General features: G+C 34.3%; 1 protein-coding gene across 2 annotated transcripts; it reads left to right on the top strand.

Moving 5' to 3' along the window:
* Positions 1–943: 943 nt before the first annotated feature.
* Positions 944–13,709, top strand: LOC106157242 (uncharacterized). 2 transcript variants are annotated; one of them, XM_013532835.2, is made up of 14 exons: positions 944–1,147; positions 4,637–4,775; positions 5,118–5,220; positions 5,504–5,591; positions 5,824–5,942; positions 6,229–6,349; positions 7,091–7,283; positions 8,021–8,204; positions 8,590–8,700; positions 9,762–9,883; positions 10,290–10,376; positions 10,650–11,972; positions 12,287–12,463; positions 12,669–13,709. In XM_013532835.2, exons 2-14 carry the CDS (start codon positions 4,653–4,655, stop codon positions 12,768–12,770), a joined length of 2,853 nt encoding a protein of 950 aa, XP_013388289.2. In that variant the 5' UTR covers positions 944–1,147; positions 4,637–4,652; the 3' UTR covers positions 12,771–13,709. The 2 variants fall into 2 exon arrangements, with proteins under 2 accessions (XP_013388289.2, XP_086869643.1); XM_087013517.1 differs by lacking the exon at positions 944–1,147 and adding an exon at positions 3,770–3,817.
* The last annotated feature ends 920 nt before the right edge of the window (positions 13,710–14,629 follow it).

The following is a 14,629-nucleotide window of genomic DNA, read 5'->3' as shown; positions in this document are numbered from 1 at the left end:
ATTATGAAAATCTGACTGGGGAGTCAGATTTTCATAATGAAAATCTGACTGGGGAGTCACATTTTAGGGGAGTCAGATTTTCATGGTACACCTGTAAATGAATTGGCTACAAATATGTAATTTTTATGGTTCTGTGGAAATTAATTGTATATTAATTTATACATTTTATTGCTTTTATTGCTTTTATGAAATGAAAAAGCCTGACAGAAAACAAAAGTAAAACTGGTTTATGATTATTATTTTTGAATTGCTCTTTTGCATTTTGATATACAGGTTTAAACTGACCGTTTTTTGTAACACTTATAGGTATTGGTCCTACACCTTTGAAAGTCATAGAGAACTACCAAACGACATTTTATAGGAGAAGATTACCCAGGTATTAAGCCTGATAAATAATGTATGGTTTCATTCTTTTCACATCAAATATCACTTAGTCGCTACAATTCTTCTCTTAAGATTTTAATCAGGGTGTTTATAATTAATTAAATAATCAAAAACGGGCAAACCCACTTGTGAAGAAAACAGGCATCAAATGACATTTTTTGTGCTATGCAGGTTAAATGCATGCGTAAAAAAAATACTTGTTCCGCATTTAAGCGTTGGCGCAAACATTTCAACCGTTGTGTAGTTTTGAATATGAACTACTCATGGCAAACGAAAGAAAAACATCTGTATTATCAACTAAATAACCTGTAGTGTTGGTTTGTCTTAGAAAAATATTAAAATGATTAGTTTTACCTCCACGTACGTATCCCTAGACTGTTATGAAGAAAAAGAGTATTGTCTAATGGACTTCAATGAAGAAAAACATTTCAAGTTTAAAAGCTTATTGGGATGTTTTCACAATGATAACACAACACTGATTGTGTTTTTTTCCAGGGTCCACGTGATAACAATGTGCAGTTGTGTACCTTCCACGAATAAAAACACATCTATCCATGTTTGCACGATCCAGCTGCAGTGAGTTTAGCCATAGAAGGGAATATCAAATAAATTAAGCTGAACTTGAATAAATTAAATTCGAAGAAAACACAATGATGTTATGTATACTTATTTCCGATGCACATGCAAATATATAAAAACGTGCAGGAGAGTTTTAATCAGAGAGACTTCGGAAGTACATGTAAGAAGTGTTCTTTTGCAGCTGGTAAGTGAAATGTTTGTATTGATTATTCTGTATATCTACATTTTATTAATCCATGTATTTACGTTTCTTAGCTGCACTTTTGCTTTAATTGTTTGCCTTTAATAAAAGATTCAAATCTAATCACCGTATAGATTTTAAATAAATAAATAAATAAATATAATGATGCATCTATGAATATCTACTACTGTATAAAGATGTAAAATCTAATTCAAGCTTTCGGCACCTTTGCCTTCTTAAGGGGTTTGAAAAAAAAATGGTAATAACAAACTTTTAGGATCGTGACGTCGGTGACGCGATGTCACAAAAGCGTGCATGATGTAAACGTTTTCAACATTACGTAACAAAAATTAATATTCATTTAGGAAACATTTGTTCAAATTCAGGCTGTTTTTAAACTGTCTAATATTCTTATTAAATTTTTTGTTCAGCGATCCATCTTTGCCTTCTGTCGTTTAAGTTTCCTTTTTAACACATCACTGACGTCATGTAGCCTAGGTGATTGTATGTTAACATTTTTTTTTTCAATCCATGAAGACGTCCTATGGGTTGAAAAGGGGTTGAACGCTTGTATTATATATTTAATCTTTATAATAATTTTTATAGACCCTACTCTTATTAGTAGCTGAAATCACCTGCCAGAATTAGGCAATAGTGAAGCCGCGATATTTTCCTTTTCTATTTATTTATTTGTTGCGATTCTTCTTCTTATTATTATTGTTGTTGTTGTTGTTGTTGTTTTGCTTAAAAAAGTGCTGTGCAGTTTGATAAGTTGACCATTACTTGCTTACCGCTCCGTTGTTTCAAAAGTGAAGGGAACGGGCATTGGCCGCACACTTTTAATGTAATATAGTCTGATCTGATGAATCGATGTAATATAGTCAGACGGCATATTTTACGAAGGTTTTTACCACAAGAGCCACTCTTAAACCATTTGTACCATTTCAAGATCAAAAGGTGTCATTTATAGCATGTTCCTTGTAAAATGAAGACCTTGTATACATGTAGATGATTGTTTCAACAGAATGTAACGTGGATGTTATAAACTTAGCTGATACACATACCTACAATTGCATTCTCTTATACCTGTACAGCATTTCATCCGCAAAAAGTGTTGACACAAATGTTTTAAGCGTTATTTATTTTTGATATGAGCTGCTCATGTTAAACGTAAAAAACATGTTTGTTGTTATACTAAATAACCTATATTGTGTGTTTGTCTTAGAAAAATACTAATTTGTTCCGCCTCTACGTACGAATCCCTAGATGGTTATGAAGAAATAGAGTTTTCTCTAATGTATTTCAAGAAAAAAAATGTTTTAAATTTAAAAGCTCATTTGGACGGTTTTACCGTGATATCATAAGACGTATTGTGCTTTATCCAGAGTCCCCGTCATAACGATTAACAGTCCTATGCCTTCTTTGAATAGAAAGATATTTATTCATATTTAACCCTCAAGTGACCGAGTGGGGTCATTTACGACCCCAGCCATATGATTTAATGTGCCATCTCTTTATTTTTTATTCGAATTTTCTTTCCTTGCATGAGTTTGTCAGTCTACTAATCCTACACACTTTCACAGTTTTTTGTAGGGATCAACCAATTAGTGTGGCGTATACATTAAAAACTCTTGTGGGGTCATTTATGACCCCAAAGAGAAGCATTGGTTTTTACATATTGATTTTTAAATTTTATTCAAATGTTTTGCCCAAGCAACACTGACAGGAAAATGTCACATGCATGTGCTTCATGCAACCAGCCAGTGTGCCCAAAACATAGGCACAAATAAGTGGTTTGTGAAGATTGTGCTTGAAGTGTTACTTATAGTGCATCGCTGAATCTAATTCCAGTAGCTTTGTTGGAACTTGTTCTCATAACTGGGTCTCTCATGTTGACGGTTACAATTTTCGGGTATTTCTGAAATCTAAATAATTCTGTCGATATCATATTATACATATATTAACAAATTGTTTGTGTGGATTTTGTTTTATACACAGCTGTGGTAGTAACATACATGTAGGTTGATTGAATGTGTTCTGAGTAGTATGACTTCCTTACCAGCATTAGGGTATTCCCTACTCAGCAAGTCAACTAATTATTCTTATTGAAGTTAGCAGGATGCTATCTCAACAGAAATCAAAATATTTTTACTCAAAGTAATTTTGTAATGTACTTTTTTCATTTAGTGTGGCAAATAAAAAGAGAAATATTTCTGCAAGTGGAAACTGACAATGACTGTCTAAATACCGGTTTTTCTTAAAATCTGTACTTGGTTATTTCATGCAATAAAAGTATTATTACCAAATACTTATTACATTAGATCATTATAAAATACTTGTCTTAAATCCTGGGAGTAGTATGGGTGTTATAAAGCCTCAACAGCCTTTTATAATAAGGATCCCTGTACAGAGCACAATGGGGTCATAGATGACCCCACTTGGTCATTTCAGTCAGTAAAATAGCTTGGTCTCTTGAGGGTTAATGTAATTTCTATAGCGTTTCCTCAAATGTGTAATGTTAGTAATTGACAGCCACAAGTGAATAAGGAGTCTTTTGTTGAGTAACTTGAGTTGATTGACACATGACCCCTTCGTGCTTAAGCGCAGAATGTAATGTAAACGAAGAGAGCGATGTGGGAGGTTGAAGGGAGAGGAAGAAAATGCACTAACGTAGTAAGGAAGTAACAAAAGAATATGAAGGAATATGAAAGTTGCTTAGTTCTTACCTCGCGTAATCAGTAAGACAAAGTCAATACCGTCGTCACAAATGTATTTCAAGAAAAAACGTCTTAAGTTTAAATGCTCATTTGGATGTTTTAAAAGTGATATTATAGCACAGATTGTATTTTATCCAGACTTTGTCGGGGCACTGGTCTAGGCGCTGCGCTCGTTGTAATGCACCCTTGTCCAAAATGTGCTTAATTAGATGCTACATATTTCCCAAACCGAAAGAATTATGGCATAAATAACTATGTGTCTGACCAAAGTCGTTTATAGAGTTTTCACATAAAAAATGCACTTTGATTCGATCTGTGACTTTCATTACCAGGTCAAACAGGCTAAAAATCTGTAAAGATTCTTTTTTTTTTTTTTTTTTTTGCAATTTGTTTTATTTTAGCCAATTTTCATTCACTACACAGAACTTACCTATAATATTATGGACAGGTGTTACGTCTTCGTAGGTTTGGGGTCAATTGGTGCATTACCACGGGAAAAGCAGCCATTAGATGCCGAAACTGGAAACTCTAATTCTGGAACTGTATTTGATGGAGACCTCTTGCTTGTTGTATTTTTTTTTAGAACTCATCAAGCGCAATACCGTGGGTGGTGTCCGTTTTTTTTTCCACACGGTTTAGGAGTTGCACTATGTCAAAAAAAAGTCACAATATTCAGTGTCGAAAATATAATGTGAAAATTCCAAATTTAGCACAGATACGCCCATAGTTGCTATTGAATTTGTATTTCATTTCACCGCACGTTTAACTTTCCCAGATACGCCTTCAAGAAAATGCAGTTATACTGGCATATTCTAGACCTGTGTCTCTTTGCCGCTCTGGTGTGGCCTGCCTTGTGCAAAGACGAGGGCTACGTATCGAAAAATTCGTCCGCCTTACCTAACGCCAATTTGCGTGTAAGTATACACTTAGATTCGTAGACATTGTATCAATTCTGGCCTTCATTAAAAACTGTCAATGTCTTTCGTATATTTGGGTGAAATAAATTATTCCATTTCCTCTCAATAGTTACAGCGAATCAAGATGTACTGTTTGCTACATCGTTGTCATCCCTCCCAATTATCTGGATCTCCCTGATTATACATACAAAAAAGAACATATTTTATTCACCTCCTCCCTTCATCTTGGTTTGATATATTCTTGTGGTTCCGAAAAAGCTGTTAGTAGAGAGGGCGGGAGAGAAAGGGAGATCAGGATTAAAAATTAAAAATTAAACATTTTGTTATGTGCATTTTTAGGGTAAAACCCTCCACTACCGATATGAAAGCGAAGCCAATCTGTTCGGTCCGGCAGAGGAAACTTTTCACATCTCCGCTGATGTAGATGTGGAGTATATTGGAGGTATTTAGTAAAATTTATCGGAATTTATATTTATTCTACATACCCTTTGTTTATAAGACGAGGTATCTGATATTTAACCCACTGCTTCATTCATTGTAACTTAATTAAATAACTGCATTGTCGTTTTCTTTTGTTATTTTAACTTGACGATTTGACTAAACCAACCATATTGTTAACCTATTATTTGGTGAAATTTTGTGTCTGAAGCATTATATTAGACATGGTGAATTTTGAAAATTATACAATTGTTGACATAATGTGTTATTTCGTTGCTTATTTCCAGATGGCTTTGGGAGCTACATAGATGAAAGCGCTTCATCCTTCCTTATGTTTATGCGTAATGTTCTTGCTCAAGTGGTCAAAGAAAATGGGTGAGAGCCATATTATCTTAATTAATTTACTTTTAGTCCAACCATTGCACTATATCCACATGTCCAGTGTACACATATCATGTGACACTAAACAGTCGCTCAATTAAAATATTAATGGAGCTTAATAGGTTCATTTACCTCAAATATTTGCAATAATGGATTTGTATTTTTTTTTTTTTTTTTTTTTGGTGTTGGGTCCTTATTTCACACATTTGCTTTTCCATTTCAATAGCACGACCTCCCAACCCGAGGCTCCCCTGTCTGCTGACGACCTGTATGACCAGCCTACCTGGTTTGTTCAACTGGGGAACGGAACTATTGCCGAGGCTAGGTTTACCAAGAAAGATTTAGGTAAAGTAATTTTTTTTCTCCACACGCTACATATCTTATGGATAATGTCGATCTTAAATCAAAATCGTAGCACTTGCCAAAGGGGTGAGGCGCGTTCCTCTCCCTTTTGAAATCGCTTTCCTCATACGCAAACAAGTGCTTAAAACTGACAGTTATCAGACGAACATATATACTCGTCTATTTGCCGCTCAATTAAAAATAAACAAAGCAGGCATGTCATCCATATAAAACTCAGAACTTGTTCTCTAAAATATTTTGTGCTTAACTCTTTCGCATTTATTTTTAGGAAATACAGACGTCATGAATTTCAAACGTTCTATTCTATCGGCACTTCAAACTAATTTAGTGCGTGGCAAAGAAAATGTCAAAGAGACAGACGTCATGGGGACACACGACTCACACTACAGGTAAGCGCATGGTTCTACCTTTTCATTTTTTTTTCTTTTGTGAATGTACAACAACATCAGAATACTTTTGGAAGATAGAGGCAGACTGACACTACTGATACACATTTGCAATGAGTAGGATATCTTCCAGCAGAGCAATACAACCCCTTAATTCCATAAGTCGCACTATTTTTAAATACTAGACTTATTTAAAAGCTTCAGCGTCATTAGGGTCTTGACTTTTATTTTATTATTGAATATGGGTGCTTACTAGTTTTTCCAACATTTTTTTCCAGCAGTTTTACCTAGGATTAAAAAAATAAGGAAAACGGTTCAAATAATTCAAACATATTTATCAAATTACGCGTATCTCATTTAAACCATAAATACAATAATTCTTTTTACTAAAAACAGGCATGGCTGCCAATAATTTTAATAATGACTTTTATATATTTATAAAATAAATTTCTTTTTAATTCCATCTATAAATCAAATATTAAACAGGAAATTGTGCTAAAAATGGGTTATGAGAAATATAGCTGTTATTTTCTAAATCACCCATAAATCACGTTTGCATTGTTTTTTACATACTGTAGTTACTTCATTGTATACATGTGTACAGGTGCGTATATGTTAAATGATATCTCTCGACTTATCTTACCTATCAATTTTATTTATTATATTTTTTCATTCTTTCACTTTCCTTACTCGAAATGGGCGGTGCTGTTGCATTATGTTGCATTATGTTCATTGCCTTTCTAGGTCTACGGAGCTGCAATTTGGAGAGATTGAAGTTAAGAAGCACTTTTCCTCCAAGGACATCTACGCAGAGAATAATACTGACTCTGACACCGACGAAGTGGACATCGAGACAGATGAAGTCCAGCGTGTTAGTGGAGGTATCCTGACCAGCGTCTCCGGACACGTGCAGGTGTTTGACAAACCCGAGGAACAGGTAAATATGGTTTTTATGTCTCCTCCATCCCAGTGTACCACAAACTTTAATAGTTTCATTCGCTGCAAGAAAGAAGACAACGATATATCACTCTCTAGCTTATTTGTACTTCTTAGCCAAGCAATAAAAACATATTTGCTTACATCTGTTTCTAATATTGTAATTTTAAATGTTTAAAAATTATAAAAACGCAGATTTAGGGAAGGACAACTAGGGTAACCGTTATCATGCGGAATATGCCTCCTCTTCCAGTTTCATGTGTTTCTATCATTCTATTAATGAAAAAAAAATAGTGTAGTTTATCATTATGTCTGTTTTATAAACTGGGTGCCTGATTAGATAAGATTCACAGTACCTGTTTTGTTACGATATAATATCAGAACTAGGGCTGGTATAACGTGTACGATCCCAACCGGTAGGAATGTGTTAACTATACTGGTATGATTATTGTTAAGGGACAATCTCACTAGTAAGATTTCGAACCGCAGAGACCGTTACCGTTACAGCCGAACAGTTACCTTCGCTTCTTATGTGTGTCTAATTTAAGTCACCAGATATCAGCTTATAAAGCGCCCAAAATATAATAAATATGATAAATTGAAGATTCACCATGAATTACATACTCGAAACAAACTCAAACGGTGCATTGCATTTTCCAGGAAACTACAGAGAAAATTTCAAAAACCAAATACAAATAATACTGGTTATAAGTATTATTCAATATTGCATTCATTTAGGATGACGCTGTCAACTCTGAGGAAGGAAGTGATATTGATCTTGGGGTATTATTGACATCTGACGTGACCTTCAACCTTACCTTACGCAAGCACGTAAAGCGTTCCGTTGAAGGCGTTCAAAGAATGGCAGCGGCAGCTAACACTCAATTCCAGAAAAGATCATTGGTCGGGCAGTATGACAAGAGTAAGTGTACTAGCCTGGAGTAATTAATGATTATCACAATAAAAAGATAAAATGATAATTTTATTTTTATCAAAGTTTATCTATTAAAATATTTGTCATTACCAAAATGAAGATAAGATTAGTTTCTGTTACATACTTAGTTTTTAGTCTACTAGATACACAGTTTTTAAGAATGAAGTTTTGATCTCCTGAACTGGAAATACTGTTCAGTGTGAAAAGCTATTATTGTATCTTAACTTCTTGCACAATACGTTGCTTATTTCTGTTATATCTTCTTTTTTCTCTTCGGTGAGCTGGTTATTTTGAAACAGTTTTTTTTTTGTTTATCGCCAGCGGGTCGGTTTTATTCTATAAATGGTATGGCACTTCTTGGTCACTATTACAGTGTCTGGTGTATACCGAAGATGGACTGTTTTGAGGAAGATGTTCGACGAAGAGGATAGGTTGAATCAAGTTGTGGCAAACTTCATTAAGGATCCAACAGATCCGTCACAGTGTACGTATTAAAGCTTTATATATCCTTTAAGAAGGATAAGAATGAAACATTTTTTTTTTCTTAAATCAACAGCTTAATATTGAAATAGGTTACCTCCAATATTCCGATGTCTAACAGGACACATTCACCAGGGAATGGGCTATCCAGGTGAATAGCCTCATTCCCTAAGGAAATGTGAACAAGTGCTATGTCATGTAGAGCCCTGGATTTACCTCTAAACTCACTTCTTGCATATAGTGTGAAACATCGTTTCTGAGGAGACAAGGTTATAAATTTGAATTAATGGTATGAAATACGAATATGTTTATTGTCATTTTGGTATTTTTTTATTTTTTATTTATTATTATTATTATTCTATTTATTTATTTATTTTTTTTTGTACCACTAATCATGGTTGATGTGATATCTGGAATAAAATGCACTGTTTATGAAAATGTTCGCCTGTGAGGTGATCATTTGTAAATAAAAGTTCATGGAAATACATGTAGATATGGGACCACCATTTTTACCAGTACTGTATGTTTTGACTGAAGGGTCAAAGACGAGAAAAGGCTTAATTCCGCCGAAGATACGTATATTTAAAGGGATAATAACTCTTCGTTTTGGCCAAATATTGATTTCTCCTTGAGTAAACAACAACTCAGGATAGGAAACAATGGAAAAAGCATGCTGAGGCCTTTGTCCAACAGTGGAACACTATAAGCTCTAAATGATGATGATGATGATGATGATGAAACAACAATTTCCCTATACTTACCAATGGTTAATGAATCCATTTTACATTCAAAGTTAGTCCCTATTTTATTTTCTTAAATGTTTTTTTTTTTTTTTTTTGTTATCATCTCTTAAGAGATTATAACAGAGTATAGCCATCAATGGAGGTCACGTGGTCTAATGACAATCTCAAGCAGATATCAGAATAATAGCTACAACTACTATATTATATTTCTATGAGTTGTTCTCAAGGTTTTTATTGTGAAATATTTATCTCATACGAATAGTCATTATCCTTTTAAGTGTTCTAAATATCAATGTCTAAATGTTTGTACTTGTTTTTATAGTGCAGGAAGTGAACGAAATTCTTTCACTGGAAAATGAACTCGGGATCCCACACAACACAGCAACTTTTGCAGCGGCCAACAAACCAGCTCTGGTTAAGCAACTGATGAAAGCAACAAAAGAGGTGTGCATACAAGAAAACTTTTATAGCATTTTTTTCAGAATTTAACAGTTTTAGTAATCACTTGATATAGTTTTGAAGGCCAGGTCAAACATTTAATGCAATATGCATAATGACCAAAAAAACTGTGTAACAGGGGTATACACCAAAGCTGTAATATTCATCAATATACGACCAAAGTTTGATATTTTAACATATTGTTATAGTTATACTTTGTGGCATCTTCACTTTCCTTTTTATTTCTTGAAAGGTTTGAATATACATGTACATAAGGCAGCATTTAAACATTTTTTAATGTTTTGGGGATTGATGGTTACGTTTTTGCTTGACGTAAAATTAATAACTAAAAATCAATTAATGCTTTTTTTCTTTTAACTTAGCTAAACCTCAACCCGTTGTTTATTTCTAGATTGTTTCCAAATGTTCGACAAATTGGGGAATATGTAAAGCAATTTTGGATCTTTACATCACCGCTGGCGGAAAAGATGTTGAAAAGGTGCAGTTTATACTGAGTAACTTACGATAGCTGGCTATAGTTTTGTAAACTTGATATGTAGATGCATTCATACTCAATTGGTTCTGGTCATCTTCAATATGTGTTTTAAAAACATCTGAACTATCAACCACAAAATGGTCAAATTATTTTTACTCTAGAAGATTGTTTGTCACTCTTTTTAGAAAGGGGAGACAAAAAAACGAAACATATTTTTATAATAACGATGAGCATGAGTGATACTTTGTCAAAAGTTAATTTAATTATTTTTTTAAGACTCTGTCAGATCTGGTCCAGCGTCACCCCCTTGCTGCCGATCAAAAGCAGGAACTAGTTCAGAAGTTGTCCTTTATTGCCAAACCCACAAACCACATCTTTACCACAGTCAAGACACTCTGGAACGCGCTGTCCTCCCAAGGCGATCCATCTCAAAGTCACGTTATACTTACCCTCGGCTCCCTCGCCTCGAAGGAAACTACCAGCACTGCTTTCCAGTCAGAATTGGTGGACTTTCTTCGACGCCATCTTCAATCAGGCGACAAAAATAATAACACAGAACAAATTAGTGACGCTCTTGAGGCTATAGGTAACTTTGGAGACAACAGACTAACACCGGACGTATTAACAATTGCTAAAAAGGAAGAACAAGTGGAAGAGATAAGTATAGGCTGCATCCACGCTCTGAGAAGAAACTTCCACGTTGAGTCGGTTCAGCAATGGCTAGTAGATTTGCTGACTCATCCAACGTCTAGCTGTGAATTACGCGAAGCTGCCGTGGCCACCATCAAAAACGAACTTGCTTACAGAAAGGTATTGGATACTAAAAACAAGGCATGGCCCAATTCAGGTCAAACAGAGGTGGACAGAATCCTTCTCAATGCACTTCTTATGGCAGATGTAAGATATGAGTGCGCATTTTCAGACATTAAGGAATACATTCTTCTTAAAGGTGTACCTTTTGGCAATCTTGGTGAAAAGGCGGTGAATTCCACACGCGCCAAAAGAGGAGTCGACCATGTAAGTTGCAGTTCTTGGGGCACCTACGGATCACGGTATTCAGAATTGTTAAGTTCATCGCAGTTCTCAAGCGACAACTCTCTATACCCGGACAACAAGCACTGCCTTTCCCACATCAGTTACGGTCCTTCAAAAGCGAATGTCTACATCAAGTCCGGTGTGTTTGCTGGTAAAAATGTACAACAAGGATACTGTAAAGTGTACGGCAAGGCAATAGCCAAACTCAAAATCTTCTCCCAACGCATTACTCTTGCTACCGCAGAAGCCTATCGTCTTAAACAAGGCAGCAGTCGCACAAGGATCTATCTCAATGTGTACGGGAAGACTGTGGTGTACAGATATCAGTCCGGTCCACTTGAAAAGACTTTTCCCGTTTACAATCCATCCCCAATAACCATCACCTTGTACCGGATTTGGATATATGTCGGCCATATCTCCTTCACCGTTTCCTTGGCCCCAAGTTTGGACTTTAGTGTCAGAGCAGGGTTTTGTCCTCGTACAAACAATCCTTGTTCTCACTGTTTGACGATGACCCTTAAAGCAAGTGTCCGCATTTCTGGTGGTGCTTCAGCTAATTTGGCTGTAAGTATACATGTTATACGAACACAGCGAAAGAGAGAAAGAGAAAAAAGATTAAAGTTAATTTACTGAACTGTCTGTTAGAGAGAGAGAAATATATCACTGAAACATTTACAAATATTAAAACTGTACCCTTTGTAGATTTGTAAAGTAATTTATATATTGGGGATACCAATTAACAATTGTGTGTTGTTCTGTATACAATTGATCGCTGGTTGCTGTATTTTGTTAATTCTGGTTGTATCAATAACGATTTTGTCAAAGCCATGATATGTACTCTAAATATAGCAACCATAAATGTGAAACATAATTTTCAGTCACTGGTTCGTGGTGGAATTGACATCGGCATCACCCTCAATTACCTGGTTGAAGGAGAGGGGAAGCTCTATCCTGGGATTTGTTTCTCGTTTTACCACGGTCATGACCCCATGAGGATTGACATACAAGCTTGGTATCAAATACGATCGTTCGTGGTTAGTGGCTGGAGATCCTGGGTAAGTTGTGAATCGGCGTATTTTAATATGACATTTGATTCAATTAGACTTAAATTAATATAAATGCTTTTAGCTAATGTCAGGTTCATCATGCTTTATTTTTTGATAATAATAATAATAATAATAATAATAATAATAATAATAATAATAATAATCTGTTATAAATATTAAAATGTTTATTGCATTATGACGTTTTTCATATCAGGGGTGGGCCTGGGGAAACAGGAATACGTGGAGTCCGTCGTCGCTGTCTTGGAGCCTTGGAAGCTCTAGAAGACACCTTATTGGTAAAGCGGGCAGTTGCTAGGCATGTTTGTTAAATGATTACAGAAAAACTATCGACTTGATCTGAATATATAAGTGTGCACTTATTTGTACAAGCGTGTACACGTACATGTGGGTATGTTTGTATGTGTTGAACCTAGTGCATCACAGATACAGGGTATGCTTAATCCAAATGAAAAAGTTCCTGTTACAACAACTACAGGTTGCATATATTGTTCTTACATTATTGTCACATTATAGGAAAATTACATTAGTATTCCATGTAGGCCCCTGGGGATACTGACTGAGTAATGCGATTTTTGTCTTGTTAAATACAACTGATTTCATTTTATTTGGTCGCTTTATTAGATTTATTCGAATCCGTCAATACACTGAATGAGTTCATTTGTTTATCTTCATCATTGTTTATCTTCTTTATAGTACGTGTTTTCTTCTTTTTTTTCTAATCTTAAAAATTTGAATGTGTTTATTTGGTTATCAATTGGTTAATGATTTATCAGTATTGATTATTTTCATTCCTATTGCTTCTTTTGTGCATGCTTTATTTAAACACGAGCATATAACTTAATTTTTCAAAAGTGAGCTATCTGTATAGATTTCTTCAAATTTAACTATATTGATTGCTGTCAAAGTTTTTTTACATATTTAGATTTTATTGACTTACTCTTTTTCCTGAATGAAACGGCGCTTTCTCTATTTGCGTGAATCTAATTGATTAAAACAGAACACATTAGATGCTATCTCCAGTTCAGAGAATAGAGACCTATTTGTAGTACCAGTACGTATATCAATATATCTATTAGTATACTAAAATTGTATTAAGAATATCTCACGATCAATATTTTTTTAATTATTTTTATAGATTAAGAGTTTATTGATTTTCACATTTGCCTGAATAAAACAACATTGTCAGGATGTGCGTGTAACTGTAGCTAAGGCAGAATACAATGAATGCTTTTGCATCTGACTCGTCTTTGTTATAATTTGTCTTTTCTTGATAAAATCGTCCAGAATTTACTAATAGCAGGAAGAGTTCTTAAGTAAAAAATGAATAAAAAAGAAGCAAAAACATATCATAAAAGCACCCCTTAACTGTTAGAATATTTTTTAATCATTTTGATATTCCATTCCGTCAAATGAATGCACGAATCCTAAACTTGACATATGTAGAAGTGTTAGGACTGCCTATTTTTTCAAAAGACACCTATCAATATACGCTTAAGCTACTATTTATTCAAACCTACAACAGATATACATTTACATGCGTGTCTCATAAAATAATTTGAACGAGGGCGAATAAGCATTTTGTCGCTTATGAAGTGTCATAACGGCAAAAATATTCTCTGTAAACATATAAATTGATTGTGACTATTGACTATGACTTGATTGTTTTTAGGAAAATATGGTACTAAAAAAGACGGACTTTGTGAATTATGTTAACCCATGATCTTTAAGGTGCATTTCTGGTATCTGAAAATACTAATTATCAAGTCACTTGGTTTACTTCCTTCTTCATTTCATACAATTAAATGTTAATTGTTGCACGTGTTCTTGCGACTTTCGTCACAGTACCAGAAACTTGATGTTACATCCCTCATTAGTACAAGAGACTTGAAATTTAATTTGGAATATTTTTCCATATCATTTGCTTTGATCTTTTCTTACTGTTCCAACGTATAAATGAAATCAATGGCTTAAATATTGTTTTAATAACTTTTTATAATCTATTCGCTGAAATTGTGACATCAACTATTCAATTGAAATTATCTAATTAAGCAAAAAATAATAATAAAATAAAAAAATAAAAACATGACTGATTTTAAGTCATACAACAGCCATTAATAACATTATTTCAAGATCATATTTTAACATTATCTCTTG

Source organism: Lingula anatina, chromosome 5, assembly GCF_051362555.1.
Source record: "Lingula anatina isolate TDL-2025a chromosome 5, LinAna3.0, whole genome shotgun sequence".
Lineage (NCBI taxonomy): Eukaryota > Metazoa > Brachiopoda > Lingulata > Lingulida > Lingulidae > Lingula > Lingula anatina.
This window is presented reverse-complemented; position numbering and strand designations above follow the sequence as displayed.